This window comes from Talpa europaea (assembly GCF_964194135.1).
Source record: "Talpa europaea genome assembly, chromosome: 13".
Taxonomy (NCBI): domain Eukaryota; kingdom Metazoa; phylum Chordata; class Mammalia; order Eulipotyphla; family Talpidae; genus Talpa; species Talpa europaea.
In genome coordinates this window covers 56,183,638-56,211,428 of record NC_140080.1, presented here as the reverse complement: position 1 = coordinate 56,211,428, position 27,791 = coordinate 56,183,638, and the positions used below count along the sequence as shown (strand labels likewise).

Sequence of the window (27,791 nt, the reverse complement as noted above, 5' to 3'; positions counted from 1 at the left end):
TTAATGTCAAAATATAGTAGAACGTGGTTTTCAGGAAAGCAGGGATTTTATTTTGTTCAATTTTGCATTCTCGGTATCTGGAAGTGTGTCTTGCACATGGGAGGTATCATTAAACATTAGCTGAATGAATGAGTCCTCATTCATTGGGGTATGATATAGCTTTTAAAAAAGAATGAGGTGATCTATATATACTGATGTGAATGAAAACTAGTGTTGTAAAGTAAAAAGGTGAAGCACTGAACAGTATTTATGGCATATACCAGTTTGTTAAAAAAGAAGAAAATGTGTGTGAGTGTGTGTGTGTGTGCACATACATATATACATATATATTTTTGTGTTTGAATAAAACATCAGAATGAAAATGTTAAAATGACAGTGGTGGTTATCTTTATGAAGTAGGAGTCAGGAGACTGGGGAGTTGGGGCTTTTACTTTTAACTCTTTACCATTCTGCACTGTTTGCATTTTTTTTTAGAATTAACGTATATAACTTAAATAACAAATGAATTCTGTAGAAAAACCTCAAATCCATTTTCATGTAAAAAAACCAAAAATCTATTTAAAGACCGCAAATTCACAACAAGTATAGATCTTATTTTAGAATCTGTGGGGTCATTACGTTATCTCAATCTGCAGATACTACTACGTCACTTGCAAAGAAAATCCAAGGAACAAATTTTAACTGGAATTTGGTGAAAGTTGGGTAGGAGAATCTGAATCTTTAGAGAACTATTATTAAACAATATATTTTGTTTTCTTATTGTTTTTCTACTTGGGTTAGAATTTTATATTTAAAGTTAAGAAAATTCACATGTAACTATATGCAAAATCCCATATGTTCTGTTTCGGTCTGCACCACTTATTTTCAACAAGATAAAATAGCAAATTTAAACTTTGAATTTTCCCATTGGGTTTAGAAGATTCAGCTGTTTATCCAGCAGCACTTTGCTTAAAAATAGATGGGATGACATTTGTGGGTGCTTTAAAAAATATTCTTTGGAGAAGAAGTAGAACTTGAATGCCACACTTACCATCTATATTACATAATAAAGGCAAGTTTTATGTTATGAGGGCTTCATAAAATTATTCTCCTTTCTAACAAATAAACTATAGCTCTTTTGGAAATAATCACAACCATTGGATGTACAAGGGAATCTCATTTAAGTTTTACTTTTCTTGTGACTGCACTTAATTTAATGAAAACTCAAATATGGTTGGAGTTTCTAATAATTGCATATGGAGGTTTTTATTTTTTTGTCACTTTTAACTATGTACTCTCCTCAATCATTCATTAACTATTGATTGAATGCTTGTTATGTAAAAAGCACTGTGATTACAAAAATGAATATAAATATGATTTTGCATGTATTTTACCTCACTTTATAGACCTGTGTAATAATATTTTATCAACCTGTCAAAACCAAGAAGCAGTTAATATTAGCCCTAAACCTGCTGTCATCTGATTCCACAGTGTCTAGGACAAGAATTAAAATGAGCTGAACTGAAAATATATTGTCATCCAAAATTTCAAACTAAGCAGATATATAGGAGAACTACAGTCAATTTAAGTATGAAATATTAAAATCAATGTTCTAATCTTGGTGGCATTGCTGATGGCAAGCCTTATGACACCAGGAGGAAATGAAACCAAATGTATCACTTTCCCACCCAGAAAAATACACTTATCTTAGAATCGTACTGATTTTATTTATTAAAAAAGTACATGTTGGGAGGAAATTGCATTTATTGGGTAATATGATAGAGGAAATCAGGTCTGTGTGAAGCATGGGTGTATGTTCTCACTATGCAACATTTTTATCCTCGATTTTAATGGAAGCTTTCTCTGACACTCATAAAAGGTAATGGGATTAGATTCTCTTTCTTCCCTCATCAAACATTCTCCCAGCCCTGAACGGTGTCTCACAGACTGCAGGTGAATGGTATTTGTCCATAGTGGAGGAACCCCAATTTTCACCCTTCCCATTATGAGAGTTGAATACCTGACCTGTGGCATTTCCAACTTGCCACCTGCTCCTGCTCAGAGGTCATTCTCTCACCTGAATCTATAGCTATGGGTAGGCAGCTTAAGAGGGAGGAAGAGCTAGTCAGCACATTCTTCCTCTCCCCTTGAAATCCACCTCTCAGAGGTAGACTAAGTAGCCCTCCTACAAGATACATTGTTTCATCACAATGTATAGTTCTGAGTGGCTTGTGGCATCCTGTAAAAATGATAATAGTGATGATGAACAACAAGGCAGGCTCTCAAAGGCCTGGGGCTGACTACAGGAGAACTCAGAAGGAGGGGAAAAATAAATCAATTTCTGACACAAAGGCAAGATTTAGCCTTTCATTAGATCCAACTGCTACATGTGAAAAAGTGTATTAATAAAATGGCACAGGGATTTTGGCAGGGGGCATACAGGCTTCCAAGATGTGTTTTTCATTTTCTTTCCAATTTTGGGTGTAATGATGTAATAGGATTTTGGAATCCAAACATATGTTATTTTCTTTCTTCTTTTCCTCTTATGTTTAAACCTCCACTATAGTGAATTAGCTCTCCCTCCTCAATAACTTGAAGTGTTTATTTCCTGTCTATAAAAATGGAGCATTTAGACAGGAGGTGATATTTAAGTGTATTCTCTTCTATGATTTCTTAAAGCTTTATTTGTGTGCAGTTATGACTCAGGTGTGAATACATCAAAAATGGCCAAGCAGTGGAGATTATTAATCTTATATATCATACAAATGCATCCTATTCATAAATAAAACTTAAAAAAATAACATTTTCAAAAACATTACAGAGACTTTCCTTTCTCCATTCAGTAGCTGTGTCTCCTTTGTCAAAGATTAACTATATTTGTGCAGGTTTATTTTTGGGCTCTTTATTCTACTCCATTGGTCTGTGCTTCAGTTTTTGTTCCAACACCATGCTGCTTTGATTATTATCCCTGTGCAGAATAGTTTGAAATCAGGGAGTGTGATATCTCCATTTATCTTCTTTCCTCTTAGGATATCTTTGGTTCTTTGGGGTCTTTTATGGTTTCATACAAATTTTAGAATTGTTTGTTCTATTTCCTTGGAAATGAAATCATTGGGATTTTGATAGATATTGTGTTGAAACTTTAGATAATATGGTCATTTTAACAATGTATATTCCTCTAATCCATGAACACAAGATATATTTCCATTTCTTCCTGTCCTCTTTTACTTTCATGTCAGTGGTACAGTTTTCAATGAACAGGTCCTTCACTTCTTTCATTAAGTTTGCTCTCAGAAAAAAAAAAAAGTTTGCTCCAAGTTATCTCATTCTTCTTGGTGGGATTATAAATTTTTTAAATTTCTCTAAGTCATTCTTTTTTTAAATTTCTCTAAGTCATTCTTTGCATATAGAAAATAGGCTGATTTTTTTATATCAATGGGTGGCTAAGTAAAGTGAATTTTATGGTGCTTTAACATAACAGAATTACTGAATTACCACAAATATAGAATTTGATTACAGAGTAATAAAATCTGGACAAATATAATTAGTCTACTTAAGATAAGGAAATACTAAAATGTTATTTCTTTTTCCAAGAAACTTTTTAAAAGTAATTTATCTGTTTTAATCATCCGTATTCCAAATGTCAACATGGTGTAAGTTTTACTAATGCTCTTACTATTTATTATGTAATAACAAGATAATAGTAGCATTTGTCTACAAATTTTATATTGAACATCAACAAATTTATCATCTTTGAAAAAAACTTGTGAATCTTAGAAAAATTTCCCTCAACTGTGAAGCACAACAAGTGAAAAACAACCCATGGATGTATTGTACTTGAAGATAATTTAGAGTGCATTCAAAGTGGCATTTTGTTTTTCTCCTTCTATAGCCTGCCCTGGTTAAAAAAATAAAAAATGAATCTTCTCATAAAAGAGATGACAAATTAGATCTGGGAGTGAAGAAAACATGTTCTTAAATTTTGCCGCAGATGTTGAACAATAGTTCGAATTATATAATAGATGATAAAAGGATTAAAATCTGTTCCACGCATGAAGCAGTAGTGGTGTTATTTCCTTTCATATTTGTTGGCTTTAGAGAATAGGGTAGAGAATGACTTATTTTCTTTACACCCTAGGATTCATGACTCTGGATTCATTAACTTTTTTTTTTTTTGTTATCCTATGATAATTTCTGCCCAGAGGACACAATGGTCATTTCATCTATCCATTATTTACATTCATTGAGTGCTACCTGCATGTCCACACTGTGGGAGCAGAAGACACCAGTATCGATGGCCTGGAATTTTCCTCCAGGATCTCCTTGGCTATTGGAGGAAGAGGAGGATTATAGGAGGAAAGGAAGTACCAAGTATTCAAATGTGGTTAAAGTGTGGAAATTGCTAGGAAATACATAGTAGACAGTGAAATTAGCATGTTAGTTGGCTTATGGTCATTTTTGACTTGAGACATGAATTATGGGCAAGACTTGACTAGCTGGGCAAAAGGAGAAGAAGAGATTATTATGGTAGATGAAAGAGTGTTGGTGGAGGTATGGTCATATAAAAAGGCATGGTGTGTTCTGTAGGAAATATCAAATTATGTTCAGTACATGGAGAGTTCAAATGAAACAAAGGTCACTTCAGATTTAGGCTTCTCTGGGTATATCTAGAAAAGATTAAGTTGAAGACACTCAGCCTCCTGCTAATAATCTTAACTTGGTTAAAACTAGTCTTTTTCAGAATTCCTTTTCTTGGATTATCTTTTTAAATTACTAATTTGTTACTAAAAATAATAGAAATGGCTCTCTTTTTTCTGGAACACACATCCTCTTTTCTAAATGCACACTTTCTCCCTTCCTCAGTATGCCTGATTGCTCTGGGAATCTCCCCAGACCAGGTTTCTTTCTTTTAAATAAAACCTTCTTTCTTGAACTGGGCATTCCATCACTCAGCCTCCCTCCTTCGTCATGTCCCACCCATTACTCATCATCTCCCTTCTCTGAAAGACCTCACTTCTATGTGTTTCTCCACGCAAATGGCATCGGTCTTTAAACTTCTCCTTCTGCACTTCCTCTAACAGAAGTACTGCATACTTCCAGCCTTGTATTCAGGCACACACTGAACATCAGAAGTCCTTTCCACCTGACACATCAGTTTTCCTCATACCCTCTTTTATTACATTGACATTTCTCTATATCAGTCATTTGGCATCATATTTCATTTCCCCAAGTATCACCACTAGTTTTATTTTTCTAATGATACTGTTTCATAGTGGCTTAAAACAACTCACATTTAGTTTCTTCCAGTTTGGGGAGCCAGAAATCCAAAATTGATTCACTAAGCTGAAAACAAGATATGGGCATGGCTGAGTCTCCTCTGGAAGATCTAGGGGAGAATCAATTTTCTTCTTCTTCTTCTTTTTTTTAATCTTCTTTCATTCCTTACATTGCTTGGCTCAAGGCTTATTCCTCCTTCTGACTAGCAACACAGCATCTTCAAATCTCTGCTTCCACGGACACATGGCCTTCTTCTGAGGTCAACTCTCTCATATCTTCCCTCTTATAAGGACTTGTGATTACATTTATTGCCTACTCAGATAACCCAAGATAACTGCTCCACTCCAAGATCCTTAAGAACATCTACAAAGACATATTTGGGGCCGCCCCTGGTGGCGCAGGGGTTGAGCACTGGGCTGTGAAGCTGCCTGCAGCCTCTGCAGTGCCGGTTCATTCCCCGGCCGCCAGGAAGGGTCCCACATGGTGCAACAGACCTCTCCTGCCATGCCCTCTGCTCCCCTCAGCAGTGTATTTCGTCGGTCTGCCTGTTCTGTTTCCCATTCTGGCTCTGGTGAATTCTCTCACCCTCCCGCGCTTCTGACTGTACCCAGTGCTTGTATAAATAAATAAATAAATAAATCTTAAAAAAAAAAAAAAGACATGTTTGCCAAGTAAGGTACATTTGGTTTTCTGGAATTAGGATGTGGCCATATCTGGAATTATTTTCTGACATATCACAACCAGCAACACTATGATCGTGATTAATTGAGCACTTACTCTATGTACTCTAGGCATGTACTCTAAGCACTTACTCTATGTACTCTAGGCATTATTTTGTGAGATAGGCAGCATTATTATCTTCATTTTACAGATGAAGAAATTGAGGCACAGAAAGGTTAATTGACTTGCTCAAGGTCACATAGAAATGGTAGAAAAAGGATCAAATCTTGTCCAACTCTACAGCTTTAGCCCCTCACATAACAATGTATTGTCTCTCACATTGTATTGACTGTGTGCACAAATGCATTGTTGGGGATCACCAGGACCCCAAAGACCACCATGTTAAAATCATGTAACATTTTTCAGAAATTGTATAGGTTCTTTCTCTCACTGTACTTCTAGGTATTTCTTTAGCAGAGATCACTGCTAATTAAATGGCAATTTGATTTCACCATGAAAGACCAGGGGAAGCCCCTGAAGTACTCTGACATAAGGCTATGGCTGACAAACATTATGGGCTCACTGAGCTCAGGCAAAAGCACTGTGGAAAGAGTAATCATAGTGCAGGACCAGGAAAAAAGATCGGTGTTGAAAAGGACAATGAAAAAGAAATAGAAATGTGAGGCCCAACTACTTTCACTGTGGAGAGAGCAAGAAAAGCAGAAAGCTCCAGTAGACATAGGGGCTGTAGGAGAAAGAGCAGGAACGATGACTATAGCACAAAGAAGGTTACTTTCAGATTAATAATAAGGGTAAAGTATACTTGGGGTAGATGATAGGCGCTCAGGAAGCAATGAACAGGCAAGGAGTGAAAAAAATCAAAGTTTTTTTTTACAAAACTATTCATTTTTAAGATTAATGGCAATGGGCCATATGGAAAATAGAAAGAAATGGCTCTTAGAATCAAACAGAGGAACCCATTCCTTAACATCAGTGTCACTTATGACAAGTAAGAACATGGACATTAAAGAATTTATCTGAACATTTGTTTGGCGGTAATGAGGGCTGCCAGGTGAATTTCTCATGCAGAAATCAGTAAAAAATAAGGGTCCTAATTATCTTATTTTTTGGATACCATCTATTTCTCCTTCCCCAAACACATACCCAATACCTGGCTGGGAGATAAAGAGGAATCCCTCAAAATTTTCCTCATTTCTGGTAAGCATGAATATGGATGGGATAGCATGCAATGTACTTGGCAAAGGGTCACCTTTAGATCTACTTGTTCATGATTGGTAACTACATTCATTGACTCCCTGGCTGTTGTCTGAAAGTTTTGATCTTCAGCGAAATCTGGTCAGTCATATAGAGCAAAGGGAAATAGGAGTGGAAAAAATTATCTGAACTACTTTAGCTCAGTACTTTGTAGGAATGAGCAACAGAAAGAAACATTGCATTCAATTTCTGCAACCTTATAAAAAAAAAAAAAGTAATAAGGCTTGTTAAGGACTCCAACTATCTGTCCAAGCATTCAGGTAGACCTTACTGGGTGGGTGCCAGATCATGATACCACTGAATGAGTCTGGATATCTACTTCATGGAGCTCTAGGGCAGTGGAATAGGCAATCCTACATAAAATAAAATAAGCAAGAAAATGGATGACATGAGGACATATTGGGAGAGGGGTCTTGATTTCATTTTGGCCAGATGAGCCTAGAAGGTTGAAAAAGGGACAGTAGGGGAAAAAAAAAGAGCTTGGGATGGATGGACAGCAAGAGAGGAAGCAACTTATGCAAAGACCTTGGGCAGGAGAACTTGGCACCTACAAGAAAGTCAAAAGTAGATCGATATGGTTGAAATGTAGAATGGACAGAGGGAGTGGTAAGAAATGAAGCTGTGGAAGGGAAAGGGCCCCTAATTATGTCATATATTTTAAGTCATGTTAAAGAGTTTTGATTTTATCCTGAAGGTAAGGAGAGACCATTGAAAAATTTATTAAGTAGAAGTAACATTATAATATTAGTGATTCTATTTGTATTTTGGAAAGTTCACTTGTGCTATATGTAACATACAGGATGGACAGGATGAGGAGAAAGTGATGGCAAAAAGACCACTTAGGGGGAATTTATAATGATCTAGGTGAGAAACAATAGAGATTAAATAAAGGTGGTGGCAGAAGGATTGGAGGGAAGTGAACAGAAAAAAATTTATAGGGCTAGTGATTTTTCCACACATTCATTCATTCATTCATTCATTCATTCAATCAACTTTTCTAAGTTTACCTTGGAGATGAGATGGTGATATGGGAGGAAATATCAAGGTTGCTGCTCATGTTTCTGGTTTGAAACAAATGGGTAGATAGTAGTGCTAGTTACAAGGGTAGGATGTACGGGGTAGGAGACTTGTGAGGAAAATCCTGAGTCATGTTTTACATATGATAAGTTGAGTCATGTCTTAATTCTTGTAACTTGGATACCCTCGGGTCTTCCAGCCTGTGAGCATAAGCAAAGTAACATTAACAACACGAAGAAGTCTAGTGATATTTTAGTGCTCCTCCTCCACTTCCTTCTGATTATCCCCTAGGATAGGCGGCACATGTATTTGGGAACATATCTACTTACTGCCTTCTGTTCAGGCTTTCTTGCCATGGTGCCAAGATATTCCAGTGATGGGGGCCATCTGTGACAATGTTGCTGTCTCAGTTACCACTGACCTCAGTTGATAGTTGCTTGGTGGGCATGTGTGTGTGTGTGTGTGTGAGCATGTGTGGGTGTGTGTATGTGTGTTTGTGTGTGTAGGGATGTTGGTGGTGCTATTTTTCCACATTTTCTTGATTAATTACCTAATACAGAGAGTTAACATGTGTCTGTAAATAACATACATTGCAGCTGGCGTCACTAAGAATGTGTGAAAGGACTAACAGCTTTGCATCTCATCTTGATGCTTGCGTGGGTTGACCAGTATAGAAAAACAACCATGAAAAGGATACTGATCAAGCAGCCTTGCACATTGTCATCATCAGGTTGTTTTTAGGTAGTTGTAGTGGACTGATTAAAAGTAAAGCTGGTATAAAATTTTTTTTATTATAATAAAGTCTTGTGCAAATGACAGGAAATAGAAGATAAAAACTTGGTGGTTACAAAAGTTTGTTTCTGGAGTGTTTGTTTCTTCCAGCTTCAAAATGCACAGATTCTGAACCAATGATAGTAGGGAGAAGGGAAATTAGAAAAACATCAAACTAAAGGAGGAAAATGTGCACGGGGCAGCCGAGGATGCTATGGAGTGAAGAAGTATGAGAGGAAAAGGAAGGAAAAGGAAAAAAAAATGAACGCTTTAAAATCCAAAACAATTCACCACATTTGAGCTTCCAACAGATTTCTAGAAATAGAGAATAGCCATGAAATTGAACATATTTTAAAACCTTGAAGCATGAAGAGGTAACATATGTCTGTCTTGATGTTCTTAAAAATGAACTGTGATAAACTAAAATGCCACACTCCTATTTCCTACAGTTTTACTAAATTAGAGCTGTTTTGAGAGAAATGCTCAAAATTTGTAGTGGAATGTGTATGATATGTAAGTAAACTAAGACATTATTGGTAGCTAAATACTTGTGCTCAAACTTAGCATTCCATTTATACTTCTAGGAAAAACAAATATTGTCAACAATTTAAGGGGGAGGGGAGGATAAAAGTTCCTCCTTTTCTAGCAAAGTCTGATTGTGATGTTTAAAAATTTCCACAAAACAAAACATCTGGTGTCCACAGCTCTTTTCCTAGACATAGAAATAGAACAGGGAGATTAGACAATAGCAAAAGGAGAAATATTTTCTTTCAATTTCTCCAAAAAATTTTCCCACATACTTTGGCTATTTTTGAAGAGTCCTTCTGAAACATCTTTTGAGGTCACCTACTTTGACAAAATAGAGTCTCTGATTTTCAGGTGACATGGCAGTGAGCTCAGAAAACGTAAACCCTAATCATACTTTTCATTTTTGTTATTATTCTAAAAAAGAAAGGTCATAATTTCTTCAGCATCTTGCTAAACTCTTGCTAGTTTCAGAGATTTGTGCTACAATCTGATGAAAACAAAAATCCTGGTGTTAAAAATTGAAAAACTGTATCACAAAAACCAAAGCCAAACTAGTAATTGATTCATCACATCTTATTTTTTGAGATACACTAGCCAAGGTAGCAATAAAAGTGTGGGAGAGGTCTGGTGGTTTTTAATTCCATGAACTTGAGTGGACAAACAGGCACATCTTCCACAGGATCTGAAATCATTGCAGCCACGGTAAATCAAGAAAGTAATAAAGAAAATTCATACCAGTATGCTGCTATTTTAAAGACTCAATCTTACAAGATAAAGCCCACCTAACCCGAAGCTGTGGAATAATTTTAGCAATTGAAAATTACTACCTTCTCTAGAATAACATGTACTTAGAAATGAAATGACTCAGATGCTACCATGATGTATGTATTCTGCTTTCTTTAGAGCACATTCAATATCAATTCACAATATATCAGACTAACTGTATTTAAAAATCAGTGCTTAAATAATTTTGTAAGCCTTTGCTGCACCTCTGCTGTTTAACTAAATTCATTTTGCACTACAGATGATAAAAACATTACTCTACAGATGCCATTCTTACAAAAAATCTGGATTATTCCGTCAGCCCCTCTAATACCATTAGCAACCCTAATCAAAGGAAAAGGGTGTGTTGGGGCTTCGCTATATAAAATTTTTCATCCCAATTTCACAGATATTGTGAAACATAAAATTAACTCCAGCATGTTAAAAGAAAAATTATGGATTAGCACAAAAATCAAACACAAAGAGAACTATTTTCCTTTCCATAGCCCGGAATTGCCATTAGCTTACCTTATTAGCTGAAATGCCAAACAGAATGCCTTTATGGAAAATTAAGTTCATTATTCATCTCAGCTTTGATTTGGTATAGTGCAGCTGAGAGCATTTAGCTTCTCTCTGTGATTTGCCGATGCAAAGTGGGTGAGTAAGGCAGTAAACAGAACTTGGTAGGTGGGGAGTGGTTGGCCATGGCTCACAACTCTACACATGCAACTGTGCATTTCATTCATATATAGATACTAAAAATAAAAATCTTATAATTGAAGAATAACACTTAAATGTACACTTAGTATAGATTTTTAAGCCTATGCAATTTTGCATAGCAATTCCAATGATAGTGTACTGCTTGTTCACTGTCCCAGCAAAATCACCTTGCTTTTCTTTCAGTATCTTGGTGGATTCTTAGACTATTGATTCACTTTGTAGCACAAGCAGTGCATAACGTATATTCTTTTGAGGGGAAACACATATGGGGATGTTAGGTCTGATTTTCTAAAAATAGGAAAGTCTGATTTACTAGTGATGGAAAGACATGTATTTTACAGTTTTGAAATAAGTGAGCACACAAATTGATACACTGTTCAGATAGCTTAAAAAGAGAGAGACGGGTTTCAGAGCAAAAAAGTAATAGTTGTCTTCTGGATATCAAATTATTTTTTACAAAAAAGTCATATTCTTTAATAATTCATTTTTAAAAAATGAATTAAATGTTTTAGAAACCTGTGGTGTTTAGAAACACCTTTTCTTTTTTAGAAAATGACTTACATAAAAAATAGTTTCCCCCCAATCTTGTTTAGTTAAGGTGATGTCTCTTCCAGAGGGGCAAAGGAACTGTTACAGCCTTCTCTTCCAGGTGTGTTACTTCATATAATTTAAGTAGCCAACATTTATTAAAATCCAGCTTTATCAAATAAAAGGTGCAATCATAACTAATCTAGATTATCCATGGACAAGAACAATATGACTAAACGAAGACATTTTAACTTGACGTTTAAACCATTTTTGTCTTTGTCATGCAAAACTAAACCCTAAAATTTTCCTCATCAAAATGAGTAATAACATGGATGCCTCTAATGAGAAATTAAAAAAGCAATACTTAAAGAACTGATTTACCTCAAAATGTTTAACACAATGTTTACCGTATGACTCAATAATTCCACTCAGGCATATACCAGAAAAAATGAAGACATGTGTCCACACAAAACAATACACAAATGTTCATAGTACTGTTACTCATGGTAGCCCAAAAAAGTGGAAACAACCCTAATGTCCATCAGAACAGATATTAAAAAGTGGTATATTCATATAGTGGTGCTATTTGGCATTAAAAATAAATGAATATACATATTATGATATGGATTAATTCGAAACAGTGTGCTTGTTGAAAGAAGCCAGTCACAAAAGATCACATATTGTATGTTCCATTTACATAAAATATCCAGAAGAGGGAGACTCTCTAAGACAATAGATTAGTGGTTATCCTGGGCTTGGGACTGAAATACCAGGAAATGAATGTTAAGGGGCTCTGGGCTTCCTATTAGAGTGATAAGAATGTCCTTATCTTAGATTTTGGTGATAGTTGCACAATTCTATGGAGATACTAAAACCACTGCTCTATAAACTTTATTTTATTTTTTTAAACAGATAATTAATTAATTATATAAGATTTATTTACTTATTTATACAAGCACTGGGTACAGTCAGAAGTGCGGGAGGGTGAGAGAATTCACCAGAGCCAGAGTGGAGAGCAGAACAGGCAGAATGACGAAGTACACTGCTGAGGAGAGCAGTGGGCAGCAGGAGAGGTCTGTGCGCCAGGTGGGACCCTCGCCTGGTGGCCGGGGATCGAACCCGTGATGCAGAGGCTGCGGACAGCTTTGCAACCCAGAGCTCAACTGCTGCACACCCGGGAGGCCCTGATCTATTAACTTTAAATAGGTGAATTTTGTGGTTTGCAAATTATATCTCTATGAAGATGTTAATAAAATTATTTGGTGTTCACTTGTCACAGGAATATTGTATGATGTTTGTAATTACATGAATTATTTATATTTACTTATTTTTTTAAGATTTATTTTATTTATTTATGCATATAAGAGCTGGGGTGTAGGCCAGAAGTGTGAGGGGTGAGAAGATTCACCAGAGACAGAGTGGGGAGCAAAACAGGCAGATGTACTGAAATACACTGCTGAGGGGAGTATGGGTGAGACAGGAGAGGTCTGCTGTGCCATGTGGGTAGCTCCCTGCCAGGGGATTGATCTCGTGCTGCAGTGGCTGCCCATAGCTACATAGTGCTGAGACTTAACTTCTTGTGCCACCAGGGAGCCCCATGAGTTCGTTCTTTTTAATAAATTCTTAGAGGGTAGAGAAAGAGAGATGGGGGAAGGAAACAGAATAATGCTAAACTTGGGAAACCATTGATTACTATGAGCTGTAGACCTACCTAAAGGATCATCTGTGTTTGTGTTTAATTATAACTAATTTTCAATAAGGAAGATAAAAACCAAATCAGAGAGAATGAAAACAAGAAGAAGAAAAGAAGGAGAAAGAAAAGAAAGAAGAAAGAGGGGGAGAATATTTGCTTTCGATTAGATAACATGAAAGGGCATATGATCCAAGAGGAAAATTGGGATCACAAACCTTATTCCGATGATATATTACAAACAATTAGATGAGAATTAACAAAGAAAGCCTTAAGAAAACAAACCAACAGTATTGTACAAGGAGGGGAGGGGTTTGATGGAACAAATTAAAAGAACTAGTTTCAAATATGAGATGGGTTCACAGTCAAAGCAAATACAGAAACTCATGAGCACCTATAAGAATTGCATTGGATGAGTCAAAAAATGGGCAGAAGAGCTAAAAAGAAACTTCTCTGAAGAGGAAATGCAAATGGCCAACAGGCATATGAAAAAATGTTCAACATCACTTGCAATCAGGGAAATGCAAATCAAAACTACCATGAGATACCATCTTACACCAGTGAGAATGGCACATATTAAGAAAACTAGCAACAACAAATGTTGGCGAGGGTGTGGAGAAAAAGGAACTCTCCTGCACTGCTGGTGGGAGTGCAAACTGGTCCAACCACTATGGAGAGCTGTGTGGAGATTTCTTGACCTACTAAACATAGAGCTTCCATATGATCCAGCAATTCCACTCCTAGGTATTTACCCAAAGGACACAGAAACATCAATTCCAAAGAACACCTGCACCCCTATGTTTATAGCAGCACTGTTTACAATAGCTAAGCTTTGGAAACAGCCCAAATGCCCAAAAATAGATGACTGGATCAAGAAGATGTGGTCCATTTTTCTCAAGCGCACACGGATCATTCTCCAGGATCGATCACATACTGGGGCACAAGACAAACATCAACAGATACACCAAGATTGAAATCATATCAACCATCTTTTCTGACCATGAAGGCATCAAACTAGAAATAAACCATAAAAAGAAGGCAAGGAACTTTCCTACCTCATGGAGATTAAAAACCACACTACTGGAAGACCATTGGACTAATGAGGAGATCAAAGAAGAAATTAAAAAATTTTTTGAATTGAACGACAAGGAGGACACCAATATCCTAAATGTATGGGATGCAGCAAAAGCAGTAATAAGAGGAAAATATATAGCAATAGAAGCTCACATCAAGAAACAAGAAAGAACGCAAAGAAACAACCTAATCTCGAAGCTCAAAGATCTAGAAAAAGAACAACAAAAAAACCCCAAAACCAGTAGAAGAAAAGAAATAATAAAAACCAAAGCAGAAATAAATGAAATTGAAACTAAAAAAACAATCCAAAAGATCAATGAAACCAAGAGCTGGTTCTTTGAAAAAATCAATAAAATAGACAAACCCCTAGCCAGGCTCACAAAGGAAAAAAGGGAGAAAGCACAAATAAACAGGATCATCAATGAAAGAGGAGAAATCACAACGGACACAGCAGAAATCAAAAGAATAATCAGTAACTACTATGAACAGTTATATGGAAACAAGTTTAACAATCTAGAGGAGATGGACAAATTCCTACAACTCTACCATCACCCAAAGCTAGATAAAGAAGAAATAGAACACCTAAACAGACCAATTACAATTAGCGAAATTGAAATGGTAATCAAAAACCTCCCCAAAAACAAAAGCCCAGGACCTGATGGATTTACAAATGAATTCTACCAAACATTCAGAGACGAATTAGTGCCTATCCTTCACAAACTCTTCCAAAAAATTGAGAAGGAAGGGACAATACCAAACACGTTCTATGAAGCCAACATTACACTAATACCAAAACCGAACAAGGACAACACAAAAAAGGAAAACTACAGGCCAATCTCCCTAATGAACACTGATGCAAAAATCCTCAATAAAATTTTAGCTATCAGAATCCAACAATGTATCCATAAGATAATTCACCACGACCAAGTTGGATTCATTCCAGGGGCACAAGGATGGTTTAACATCCGAAAATCAATCAACGTTATCCAACACATCAACAAAAAGAAATATAAAAACCATATGATAATATCAATAGATGCTGAGAAAGCTTTCGACAAAGTGCAACACCCATTCATGATAAAAGCCCTTGAAATTCTTGGGATACAAGGAACATACCTCAACATCATAAAGGCCATCTATGACAAGCCAACAGCCAGTATCATTCTCAATGGTGAAAAGCTGAAAGCAATTCCATTAAGATCTGGAACAAGACAAGGATGTCCACTCTCACCATTGCTTTTCAATATAATACTAGAAGTCCTAGCCAGGGCAATAAGACAAGAGAAAGACATCCAAGGAATCCAAATAGGAAAAGAAGAAGTCAAACTATCACTATTTGCAGACGATATGATATTATACATAGAGAACCCCAAAAACTCCACAGAAAAGCTAATTCAACTCATCAATCAGTTCAGTAAAGTGGCAGGATACAAAATCAACACGCAAAAGTCAGTAGCCTTCCTATACACAAACAATAAATCTGAAGAAGAAGAAATCAAAAAGACCATCCCTTTTGTTATTGAAACAAAAAAAATCAAATATTTGGGAATAAATCTAACAAAAGAGGTAAAGGACCTATACAAAGAAAACTATAAAACACTGTTAAAAGAAATAGAAGAAGACACAAAGAAATGGAGAGACATCCCCTGCTCATGGATTGGAAGAATAAACATTATTAAAATGGCCATCCTTCCAAAAGCAATATACAGATTCAATGCTATTCCAATCAAAATTTCAATGTCATTCTTCAAAGAAATAGAACAATTATTGATGAAATTCATATGGAATCACAAAAAACCCCGAATAGCCAAAGCTCTCCTGAAAAAAAAAGAAGGGAATGGAGGCATCAGACTCCCAGACTTCAAACTATACTACAAAGCTATAATCATCAAAACCGCATGGTATTGGAACAAGAACAGACATACAGACCAATGGAATCGAATAGAAAATCCAGAAATAAACCCACAGGTTTATGGTCAACTAATCTTTGACAAAGGAGCAAAGACTATGCATTGGAGCAAAGAAAGTTTGTTCAATAAATGGTGCTGGGAAAACTGGGTCGCTACATGCAAAAGAATGAAGCTTGACCACCACCTCACACCATACACAAAAATCAACTCAAAATGGATTAAAGAACTAGACATAAGACCTGAAACCATAAAATATATAGAAGGAAATATAGGCGAAACACTACGTGATTTGCACATCAAAGACATCTTTACAGACACATCACCCAAAGCAGTGATAGTGAAGGCAAAGATAAACAGCTGGGACTATATCAAATTAAAGAGCTTTTGCACAGCAAAAGAGACAATAACAAAAACAAAGAGAAACCCCACCAACTGGGAGAACATTTTTGCACCCAACACTAATGATAAAGGACTGATCACAAAAATCTGCAAAGAGCTGATGAGTCTCAACAACAACAAAGAAAATAATCCAGTCAAAAAATGGGCAGAAGAGCTTAAAAGAAACTTCTCTGAAGAGGAAATGCAAATGGCCAACAGGCATATGAAAAAATGTTCAACATCACTTGTCATCAGGGAAATGCAAATCAAAACTACCATGAGATACCATCTTACACCAGTGAGAATGGCACATATTAAAAAAACTAGCAATAACAAATGTTGGCGAGGGTGTGGAGAAAAAGGAACTCTTCTGCACTGTTGGTGGGAGTGCAAACTGGTCCAACCACTGTGGAAAGCTGTGTGGAGATTTCTGGACCTACTAAACATAGAGCTTCCATATGACCCAGCAATTCCACTCCTAGGTATTTACCCAAAGGACACAGAAACATCAATTCCAAAGAGCACCTGCACCCCTATGTTTATAGCAGCACTGTTTACAATAGCTAAGCTTTGGAAACAACCCAAATGCCCAAAAATAGATGACTGGATCAAGAAGATGTGGTACATATATACCATGGAATATTACTCAGCATTAAAAAAAAAGATAAACACATGCAATTTGCTGCAACATGGATGGCGCTGGAAGGGATCATGCTCAGCGAAATAAGCCAAAAAGAAAAAGAAAAATACCGGATGGTCTCACTCATAGCAGGAATCTAGAAAACTTAAATAAGGGACCAGGAAAATGAATAACTATAAGAAAGTGAAAATCAAAATCAACAAAAAACTATGAACCAGAGACACTTTTAGGGGGGCGGGGGCGGGAGGGGAGGGATTGGGGTCAGAATGGGGGGCTGCAATTGTATGGGGAATATAACAATAAAATTTATAAAAAAAAAAAATAAAAAAAATAAAATATTTCTTGAGTCTCAAAAAAAAAAAAAAAAGAAGATGTGGTCCATATACACCATGGAATATTACTCAGCATTCAAAAAAGATAAACACATGCAATTTGCAGCAACATGGATGGCGCTGGAAGGGATCATGCTCAGCGAAATAAGCCAGAAAGAAAAAGAAAAATACCGGATGGTCTCACTCATAGCAGGAATCTAGAAAACTTAAATAAGGGACCAGGAAAATGAATAACTATAAGAAAGTGAAAATCAAAATCAACAAACAACTATGAACCAGAGACACTTTTTGGGGGGTGATGGGTGGGAGGGGAGGGATTGGGGTCAAAATGGGGGGGTTGCAATTGTATGGGGAATATAAAAATAAAATTTATTATTTAAAAAAAACAAAAAAAAAACAAAGAACAAAAAAAAGAATTGCATTGGATGACTTATTTCCAATGCAATTCTGTATTCTGCTTTGACTGTGATACTACATCTTTTGATATAAAGATGATATAGACTTAACATCTGTGAACATACTCGAGTATTGGCTCATATTTGTAAACTTATATATAAAGTAATAAAAACTAAAGCATTTTAAAAAAGAAAGAATTGCATTGGGTGATTCTACTTGTGGAATATCAAAAACAAAACAGAGAACCAACAAAACCAAACAACAAACAACCCTAAAATACAAATGCACAATTGAAACTAGAAAGTGAGAAAAAGTGGTGGTCAGAACAAAAGGGGTAAGGGGCTTAATGGTCTATGGTGAGGAACTCTGGGTACTTTGGGAATGGGTGTGGTGTGGTGACATACATCTGAGGAGGTGTGAACCTATTCCTTTAAATCATATCATTGATTTACAAATCAGAGTTGTAAACCAATGTTACCTCTACTTGAAAAAATAAAAAGAATTGACTCAAGAGGATTAAAGTCCAAAATTAAATAAAATTTCTGAATTTAACAAAAAAAAAAAAGAAAAAGAAAGAAGAAAAAGTCAAGGGCAGAAGAAAAGGGGGGGGGATTTTAAAAGTCATGATTTGGAATAAATAGAAGAAGAAAGACAATCCCAGGATTTGTTCCAGATGGTATAATATGAACAGATGATGATGAAGGAGGAAGAAGAGGAGGTGGTAGAGCAGCAGGAGGAGGAGCAGGGGGGAGAGGGAGGAGGAGAAAACAGCAAACTCTCAAACTTCACCATTTTCTCTATCAGAGAAAATGATCTTCAAATTGGAAAGGGTAGGAGAAGCATGGTGAAGAGAAATTTGCATCATAAGAAAACTTCTTTCAGGCAGATGACTCATAAATTTATATTACATTCAAGATATTCCATATCAACTTCAGATACTTGACAATTCACTTTGCTACTTTTCAGTATATATAAATAATACTTTATATACTATACACACAGTACTTGACATACTATACACACAATACTTTACACTATTTGCACAGTAATTTATCTACTGTTGACATATACACAGTATTTTATATACTTTAAAATCAAATTTCCTTTCTCCTCTACCCCCCCACCCCCAACTATTTATTTTACACAATAAATACACTGGGATGCTTCTAGAGTTCCCTACTTCAGTGATTGGAAACACCGACTTTCATGTAAGTGAGAAACATAGACACTTCCCTTCTCCTTCACTTCAACAAGTCGAGAAGATTTGGAATCTCTGGAAACTATCCATTTGCCTCAATAACACTGTCGACATCCTAATCTCAGTTACCCTTTTTATTTTTTAAAACATGGAATACTATACTTCTATAAACTATATGGAGTAGTATATACTATGCTTCTGACTCATTCTCCTTTCATTTCCAAAGGGGCCATTGCATCATTGCAGAAGGAAAAGTAGAAATCAGCTTCTTCACTCCTACCTTCCTACACACATAAATAAGAATATAAAGATTCAAAATTTAAACACAACCTTCAGGGCCATGAATGACATTGTCTTGTATAGATTTCCAAACTCATTTTGCATCGTCTAAGTGAAATTGGGCACACTGGATTTATCTCTGACCTCTTGGTATCTTGCTGCCTTGTGTGATTCTTTGGGTTCATTGTCTAATTTATTCTATCTTGTCTTTCAAACTTAATCCCTATCATTACTTGCTAGAACATGGATCTTTGAATTTCTTAGGTTCATATGCTATTGCAGCATCACAATCGCCTTTGTAGGAACTGAACAAAGTGAAAACTTGATTGAGGTTTGTACAGATAAACAGAAGGCTCAGAAGGTGCTTGACCACTTTACTTTTGGAATCTTTAAAGAGACTCCTGGGTTGAGTGTCTTAGTTAAATTCACTGTGGAGAGATACTGCCTTCTCTCTGGTCAGTCTTACAGTAGAGTAGGTCAAGTATGAGATATGGGTTACATGGAGGGAAGGTGCGTAATAAACATTTTGGGCTCAGGAATCCAGAAGTCTGATCTAGGTGTCAGATGTGTAGGGAGTGCTGAGACAACAGCTTCTCACCTGAGTCTTGTGGGAAGCTGATTCCAGTCACAGTTCCTTTCAAGAAGAAAGGGGCAAAAATTCAATAATGGCTCTTACCTTAGTAATAATTTTAAAATGATCCATGTGATTTATTTGTGTAATGTTTATCTCTCTACTGACAACAAGGGGAATGACAGTAGGAATCAAGTTTGATCATCATTGTATCTTTTGCAGCTACCAATAGCCTGAAAATAGAAGGAATTATTAAGTATTTTTGGATTGAGTAAATGAAAGGCAACTCTGGAAGAGTCTCAGTATATATTGTGGGAAATAAAGGGGAGGGGAAAGGAGAAAGTAAATTTGATTTTAGAGTATAAAGTGTGAAAATTGGCAGACTGTGGTCAGAGGGTAAAGATAGCATAATTGCTACTAGCAAAAATAATTGAAGTCATGTGCTCTATATTGGGGGTGAGTATTGTATTCTATATTGGGGTGTTTATAAAGTCTGACCATTCTCTCTTTCCCTGGTCAATGTGGCTTTGATATCCCTACAATGTGAACATCCACTGTTAATAAGACACATATTTTGCTTAGAAAACTGGACTTAGAATTCAGAAAACTAAATTGGTTTTTAGAGGAACTGAATTTTTTCACTCTGGAATCCATTACAAACAACAACAACAACAATACAGAAAAACGAAAAGAAATATCCACAAAACATATATTCAGCAGAACAAGCAGAAAATTTACAAACTCCAGGCAGAAGTCCAGGCAGGAAAGTCATAATAATGTGGTAGGTAAATGGTAAGTATTACAGGAAAGGGACCAAGATGGAGAAATGCTCAGAAAACTCTGTTAATATATATTCTCTCTCCTCACCCTTCCCATGTGAAGATCTCAATCCAAGAGGAAAACACCATGAAAAGTCTGGGACTAATAAAGATGATGGAGGGTGAATGGGCAAAGTTTATTAAGGGTTAGAAATTAGTTCTAAAAATGATGTATCCTTTGTGTCCCCCTATGACCGGTAGCCTATGAAGTTATGAAAGGAATAATTGACAGGGAAAAGAACTAGGTTTTCTCTGTGACTAGTTGGATGCATTATATTATAAAGAAAGAGTTTTATCACAGTAGCAGCAGCAAAGGGGGCCATCGACTCATAAATGTTTGGAAAACTACAGCCCACCATTTCCTCCACAGGAACTTTCTGATTCTCTAAGACAATGCAATTCATTCAAATAGGTATAACATGTGCCCTCAAATGACTAATAATGGATTGTGCATATGACCCAGCTATTCCACTCCTAGGAATCTACCTAAATGACACAAAAACATTAATTCAAAAGGATAATGAACTCCTATGTTCATCTCAGCACTATTTACAATAGCTAAAACATGGAAACAACCTAAATGCCCCAAAACAAATGGCTGGATCAAGAAGATGTGCTAAATATATACACAATGGAATACTACTCAGCAATCAAAAAGATAAACTTATGCTATTCACAGCAACATGGATGGAGGTAGAAGGGATTATTGCCAGTGAAATAAGTCAGAAGGAAAAAGAAAAGTATCAGATGCTTTCACTAAGTGAAGTAGAAACTGGCAGAATCAAAGGAAAGTAAATGAGTGACATAGAAATTAAAATGAAAAGACAAGGAAACATATATAATATATGCTGTAAAATATTTTATATGTATTTTGCACAGTATGATTGTTATCTCAAAGAAAAAAGTCAAAACAATGTAATAAAATATTGGGTTGTCAGAAAAGTCATGACATATTTTTCATGTTTTTCAAGCAAAAATGTATCATGACCTTTCCAATAGCCCAATAATCATCTTAATATAGAATTCAAGAAAAATTTTCTGAAATAAAAGTTGTATTTTATTTTATTTTTTAAAAGATTTATTTATTTATGCATATAAGAACTGGGGTACAGGCCAGAGAGACAGGGGGGTGAGAGGATTCACCAGAGACAGAGTGGGGAGCAGAACAGGCAGATGTACTGAATTACACTGCTGAGGGGAGCAGTGGGAGAAACAGGAGAGGTCTGCTGTGCCATGTGGGTCACCTCCCTGGCTGGGGATCAAACTTGTACTACAGTGGCTGCGGATAGCTTCACAGTGCTGCGTCTTTACCCCTTCCACCACCGGGGAGGTACCTGAAATAAAAGTTTTAAATCTGCTTCTTGAAAAGGTATCCATTTTATCAGTGGAAAGTCATCCAGAATGACCAACACAAAGATTTCTCTTATAAAATTTTTCCGAAAGAATCCTTTGGAAAGTCAGGCAAAAAAGATAAAGCCAGTTTAAGGGAGAGAAAGTGAGATTGACATCGGTCTTATCCTCAAAAACATTTAAGCTCCGTGCATAGCAGAGCAACATCTGTAAGATAGTAAGCTAAGGTAGCAGGAACTAAAGGTTTTCTAGCTAGTTAAGCTTTCCAAGTATAAAGACTCAGTAAAAAGACAGCTTTGAAGTTGCCAGGATTTGGGAAAAGTTGCTGAAATGAGTCTTTCTAGGGAAAAAATACTATATGACAAATCGCAGACAGACATGACTTCAACAGAGAAAAGTTAGCAGAGAACCACTGGCCAAACTGAGCTTTGTCCATTTTAGAAGGCATCTGTTATCTTATTTGTAAATTTAAAAGGAATATTTTTATTATACAACACTATATGAAGTTCCTGTCAATCATGTATATATAGATACATAGATACACTTTCAGAATATTTTTCTACTCCTGATTTTTTTAGTTAAAAAATTCATGACTGCCAAATAATATGAAATGTCTAATCTATCAGATTGGCACACGTGCATCCCTTTTTAATCTTCTAATGCTGTTGCATGACTATTCATTACCAAATAGATCCCATTTATTTGTTATTTTATATTGTTTCATAATTTTTTCATTTTATTAAAATATTTGTTAAGAATTTATTTTTTATTTTTTAAAAAAAGATTTATTTATTTATTTATACAAGCACTGGGTACAGTCAGAAGCACGGGAAGGTGAGAGAATTCACCAGAGCCAGAGCGGAGAGCAGAGCAGGCAGAAGGGCCGAAGTACACTGCTGAGGGGAGCAGCGGGCGGCAGGAGAGGTCTGCGCGCCATGCGGGACGCTCCTCTGGTGGCTGGGGAGCAGCCGGGGATCGAACTGGCGCTGCAGAGGCTGTGGGCAGCTTCGCAACCCAGCGCTCAACCGCTGTGCCACCGGGGAGGCCCTGTTAAGAATTTTTGCATCAGTTTCATGGAAAGAGATTGCATTAAAATCTTTTTTCAACTTCCTTTGACTAGTTTAAGGCTATAATCAATTGTAAAATGAATTGAATATCTTTTATTTTGTTCTAATCACAAGAATAATTTTAAAAATATTTTACATGTACAGAGTCTGTAAATTTAAAGAAATATATTTTTAATCATAATAAAGAAATATTCACTGTATAGGAGATTCATCCCTTCAAGGTATATAAGTAATTTCATGAAAAACTATAGAATGGTCTATAGCAGCATGAATAAGCCTTTCTTTTTGGCCCTATTCTGAACATTTGTCATCATCAACTTCAATGACCATATATAAGAGTGTCTACACTGTTGCGGAATTTTCTTTTTCTTTTTTTTTCACCTCAATTTATTTTTATTATTATTTTTTATAATAAATTTTATTTTTATATTCCCCATACAATTGCAACCCCCCCATTTTGACCCCAATCCCTCCCCTCCCGCCCATCACCCCCAAAAAGTGTCTCTGGTTCATAGTTTTTCGTTGATTTTGATTTTCACTTTCTTATAGTTATTCATTTTCCTGGTCCCTTATTTAAGTTTTCTAGATTCCTGCTATGAGTGAGACCATCCGGTATTTTTCTTTTTCTTTTTGGCTTATTTCACTGAGCATGATCCCTTCCAGTGCCATCCATGTTGCTGCAAATTGCATGTGTTTATCTTTTTTGAATGCTGAGTAATATTCCATGGTGTATATGGACCACATCTTCTTGATCCAGTCATCTATTTTTGGGCATTTGGGCTGTTTCCAAAGCTTAGCTATTGTAAACAGTGCTGCTATAAACATAGGTGTGCAGGTGCTCTTTGGAATTGATGTTTCTGTGTCCTTTGGGTAAATACCTAGGAGTGGAATTGCTGGATCATATGGAAGCTCTATGTTTAGTAGGTCCAGAAATCTCCACACAGCTCTCCATAGTGGTTGGACCAGTTTGCACTCCCTCCAACAGTGCAGGAGAGTTCCTTTTTCTCCACACCCTCGCCAACATTTGTTGTTGCTAGTTTTTTTAATATGTGCCATTCTCACTGGTGTAAGATGGTATCTCATAGTAGTTTTGATTTGCATTTCCCTGATGACAAGTGATGTTGAACATTTTTTCATATGCCTGTTGGCCATTTGCATTTCCTCTTCAGAGAAGTTTCCTTTTAGCTCTTCTGCCCATTTTTTGACTGGGTTATTTTCTTTGTTGTTGTGAGTCTCATCAGCTCTTTGCAGATTTTTGTGATCAGTCCTTTATCATTAGTGTTGGGTGCAAAAATGTTCTCCCAGTCAGTGGGGTTTCTCTTTGTTTTTGTTATTGTCTCTTTTGCTGTGCAGAAGCTCTTTAATTTGATGTAGTCCCAGCTGTTTATTTTTGCCTTCACTATCACTGCTTTGGGTGATGTGTCTGTAAAGATGTCTTTGATGTGCAAATCACGTAGTGTTTCACCTATATTTCCTTCTATATATTTTATGGTTTCAGGTCTTATGTCTAGTTCTTTAATCCATTTTGAGTTGATTTTTGTGTATGGGGTGAGGTAGTGGTCAAGCTTCATTCTTTTGCATGTAGCAACCCAGTTTTCCCAGCATCATTTATTGAACAAACTTTCTTTGCTCCAATGCATAGTCTTTGCTCCTTTGTCAAAGATTAGTTGACCATAAATCTGTGGGTTTATTTCTGGATTTTCTATTCGATTCCATTGGTCTGTATGTCTGTTCTTGTTCCAGTACCATGCAGTTTTGATGATTATGGCTTTGTAGTATAGTTTGAAGTCTGGGAGTGTGATGCCTCCATTCCCTTCTTTTTTTTTTCAGGAGAGCTTTGGCTATTCGGGGTTTTTGGTGATTCCATATGAATTTCATCAATAATTGTTCTATTTCTTTGAGGAATGACATTGAAATTTTGATTGGAATAGCATTGAATCTGTAGATTGCTTTTGGTAGGATGGCCATTTTAATAATGTTTATTCTTCCAATCCATGAGCAGGGGATGTCTTTCCATTTCTTTGTGTCTTCTTCTATTTCTTTTAACAGTGTTTTATAGTTTTCTTTGTATAGGTCCTTTACCTCTTTTGTTAGATTCATTCCCAAATATTTGATTTTTTTTGTTTCAATAATAAAAGGGATGGTTTTTTTTGATTTCTTCTTCTTCAGATTTATTGTTTGTGTATAGGAAGGCTACTGACTTTTGTGTGTTGATTTTGTATCCTGCCACTTTACTGAACTGATTGATGAGTTGAATTAGTTTTTCTGTGGAGTTTTTGGGGTTCTCTATATTATCATATCATCTGTTGCGGAATTTTCAATATGGCACATTTTTGGAAAATATTTTAAATGCTGGATTTCAGATTTACTGTTCTCCAATTTTGAGAGTGAAACATGTTTTTGATCATCTGAATGGCAAGCTGTCTCTCAAGATTCTACTGCCATTAGTTGAGAAATTATAGAAGTAATTCAATAATCCCAAGATAACTACTAATATAAATTCCTTAGAATGATAAAGTGCACAACCTGAACGGTACTGAGCAACCCTGGCAAAAAAAGAAATACTCATATCTATATGACTGATGAATTTAATAAAGATAAATATAATACTTTACATTACAGTATACCATCGAAGTGCATAGTACAGGACAGAAGAAGCATGTCAATATGGTTTCATATGAAAAGACGGCACAAATGTTTTAGCTGATTGTGAGGCAGGTTGACATGGTTGTGAGACAAACTAGTAGATTAAAGAAGTAGGGTTTACATGTAAAGTTTTCCAATGATGTTGTGAAGTTCAAATTCAACTGAAGTATTGTTCACATTTATACTGTAAGAAAGATTTGCTTTTCTTGGACCAAGATGTAATTGGTTAGTTGGGATGCTAAAAGTGCTCAAGTCCTATTCCTATGACTTTTATCCTAAGGACTTTGTTCTTAGGACTTAATCCTGTTGAAAGAAATGGTTCTTTTAAAAATGGAGCAATACTTAGGGGGAAATAAATAGTACATTTGAAGGAATGTCATGTGGAAGAGTAATTTGATTTATTTGCCAAGAGTGGAAGCTGCTACAGAGGTGAAAATTTGACCACATTTCTAGAGGTCATCTGGTAATCAGTGCAAAATTTCTTAGCATCTTACATCTCCAGTGATATTGCTAAATCTACTTTCAGAACAGTTTATTGAATACATAATTATATGCTCACTGAGGCATTTGGAATAGTAAGAGATTTCATATATTACTAAACAGATAAGAAGAAAAGAAAAAGAACTATGAAAAACACAGAATGGGGACAAAGAGAAGTGGGGAAAGAGAATAAACTCAGCAGGACAGAAACTACTATATAAGTATAGTGGAAAAGAGAATGAGACATTATTAGAAAATTGCCAGTCAAAATAAGGTTGAATGCAGGCCACTGAGGCTATGGCCCAGTTTTTTTGTTAATTAGTTGAGAGAATTGTGACTGCTAAAATAAAACTCAGATTGAGAATCTCTAGTAAAGTGAGGTCAACAAAAATAGCTAATGGGTGGGAAATTACTTTAGTCATTTGAAAGTGAAGAAACCTACTATTAATGGAATTAAATTGTTCATAATGTAGAGAAAGGGAACTGATTTATGCAGATTGATATATCCTACAATATTTCATCAACAGAGACCTTCAGGGAGCACAGTATGCTAAGAAAATGTTTGTTTTAGAGGTGGACATTCCAGATCAGACAAAAAAAAAACCAAGCATATGTGATTGTCTTTATCTGAAAATAATGGAGTTACTTGTACTTGAATTGATGTACAATACCTAATATTTGGGAATACTAAACAGAAAAAAAGTTTTGAATTTATTAATAAAAGCAGTTATGGCATTCTTCATAATGGTGAAAAATATTTAAAAAATTCAAAGACCTAAGAGTTGAGAACTGAATATTTTAACCATGGTATATTTAACATACTTTAATAATACATAAATACGCATTCAATAAATTCATTAAAATATTATTATTAAAAATTATTGAAATGATAAAAACAATTATTGAAATGATAAACACACACACACACACACACACACACACACACACACACATATATATATATATATATATATATATATATATATATACACACACAATGTATACCAAATGATTTCCCCCTATCATTTTAGAGCAAATTCTGGATAATTCAATTTACTTCCTAATTGCCAAATTCATTGATAGGTTTTTCATTCCCTGTCTAACTCAGCCACTGCTTTGGAAATTGATCATATTGAACTTTCTCTATTTCTTGAAATTCTCTTCTCCCTTCACCTCCATCCTTTTTTGATTTCTTTCTCACCATTCTTTCTTTCTGTTTATTATTGCTCACCTTTTCTTCCTATTTGACTCAGGTCAAACAGGACTGTGCAACACTGGAAATTGACTGTGCTGCTTCATCTTCTATACATTCCCCAGAGTGATGCTCTACCTTCTCTGATTCCAGAATGATAAATTAAGCTGCCTCTACCTTTTTATTTTCTTCTTCTGAAGACTTTGGACCAACTTTATACCTTTAAGATATGGTGGAAAGATATTTTCACTTT

The 27,791-nt window shown here is 35.8% G+C and overlaps 1 protein-coding gene across 19 annotated transcripts in view; it reads right to left on the bottom strand.

Moving 5' to 3' along the window:
* The window catches only part of DLGAP1 (DLG associated protein 1), a gene marked incomplete at both ends in the record, with an annotated part of 338,395 nt that overhangs the window by 287,060 nt on the left and 23,544 nt on the right, over window positions 1-27,791 (bottom strand). For 3 of the 19 annotated variants that reach the window (XM_084252584.1, XM_084252585.1, XM_084252587.1), the window contains one exon: window positions 10,798-10,848. The exons of the other annotated variants lie outside the window; for them this stretch is intronic. In XM_084252584.1, coding sequence (XP_084108710.1) covers window positions 10,798-10,848 — 51 coding nt within the window. Of the gene's footprint in view, window positions 1-10,797; window positions 10,849-27,791 lie in introns of those variants that run through there. 19 annotated transcript variants of the gene reach the window in all.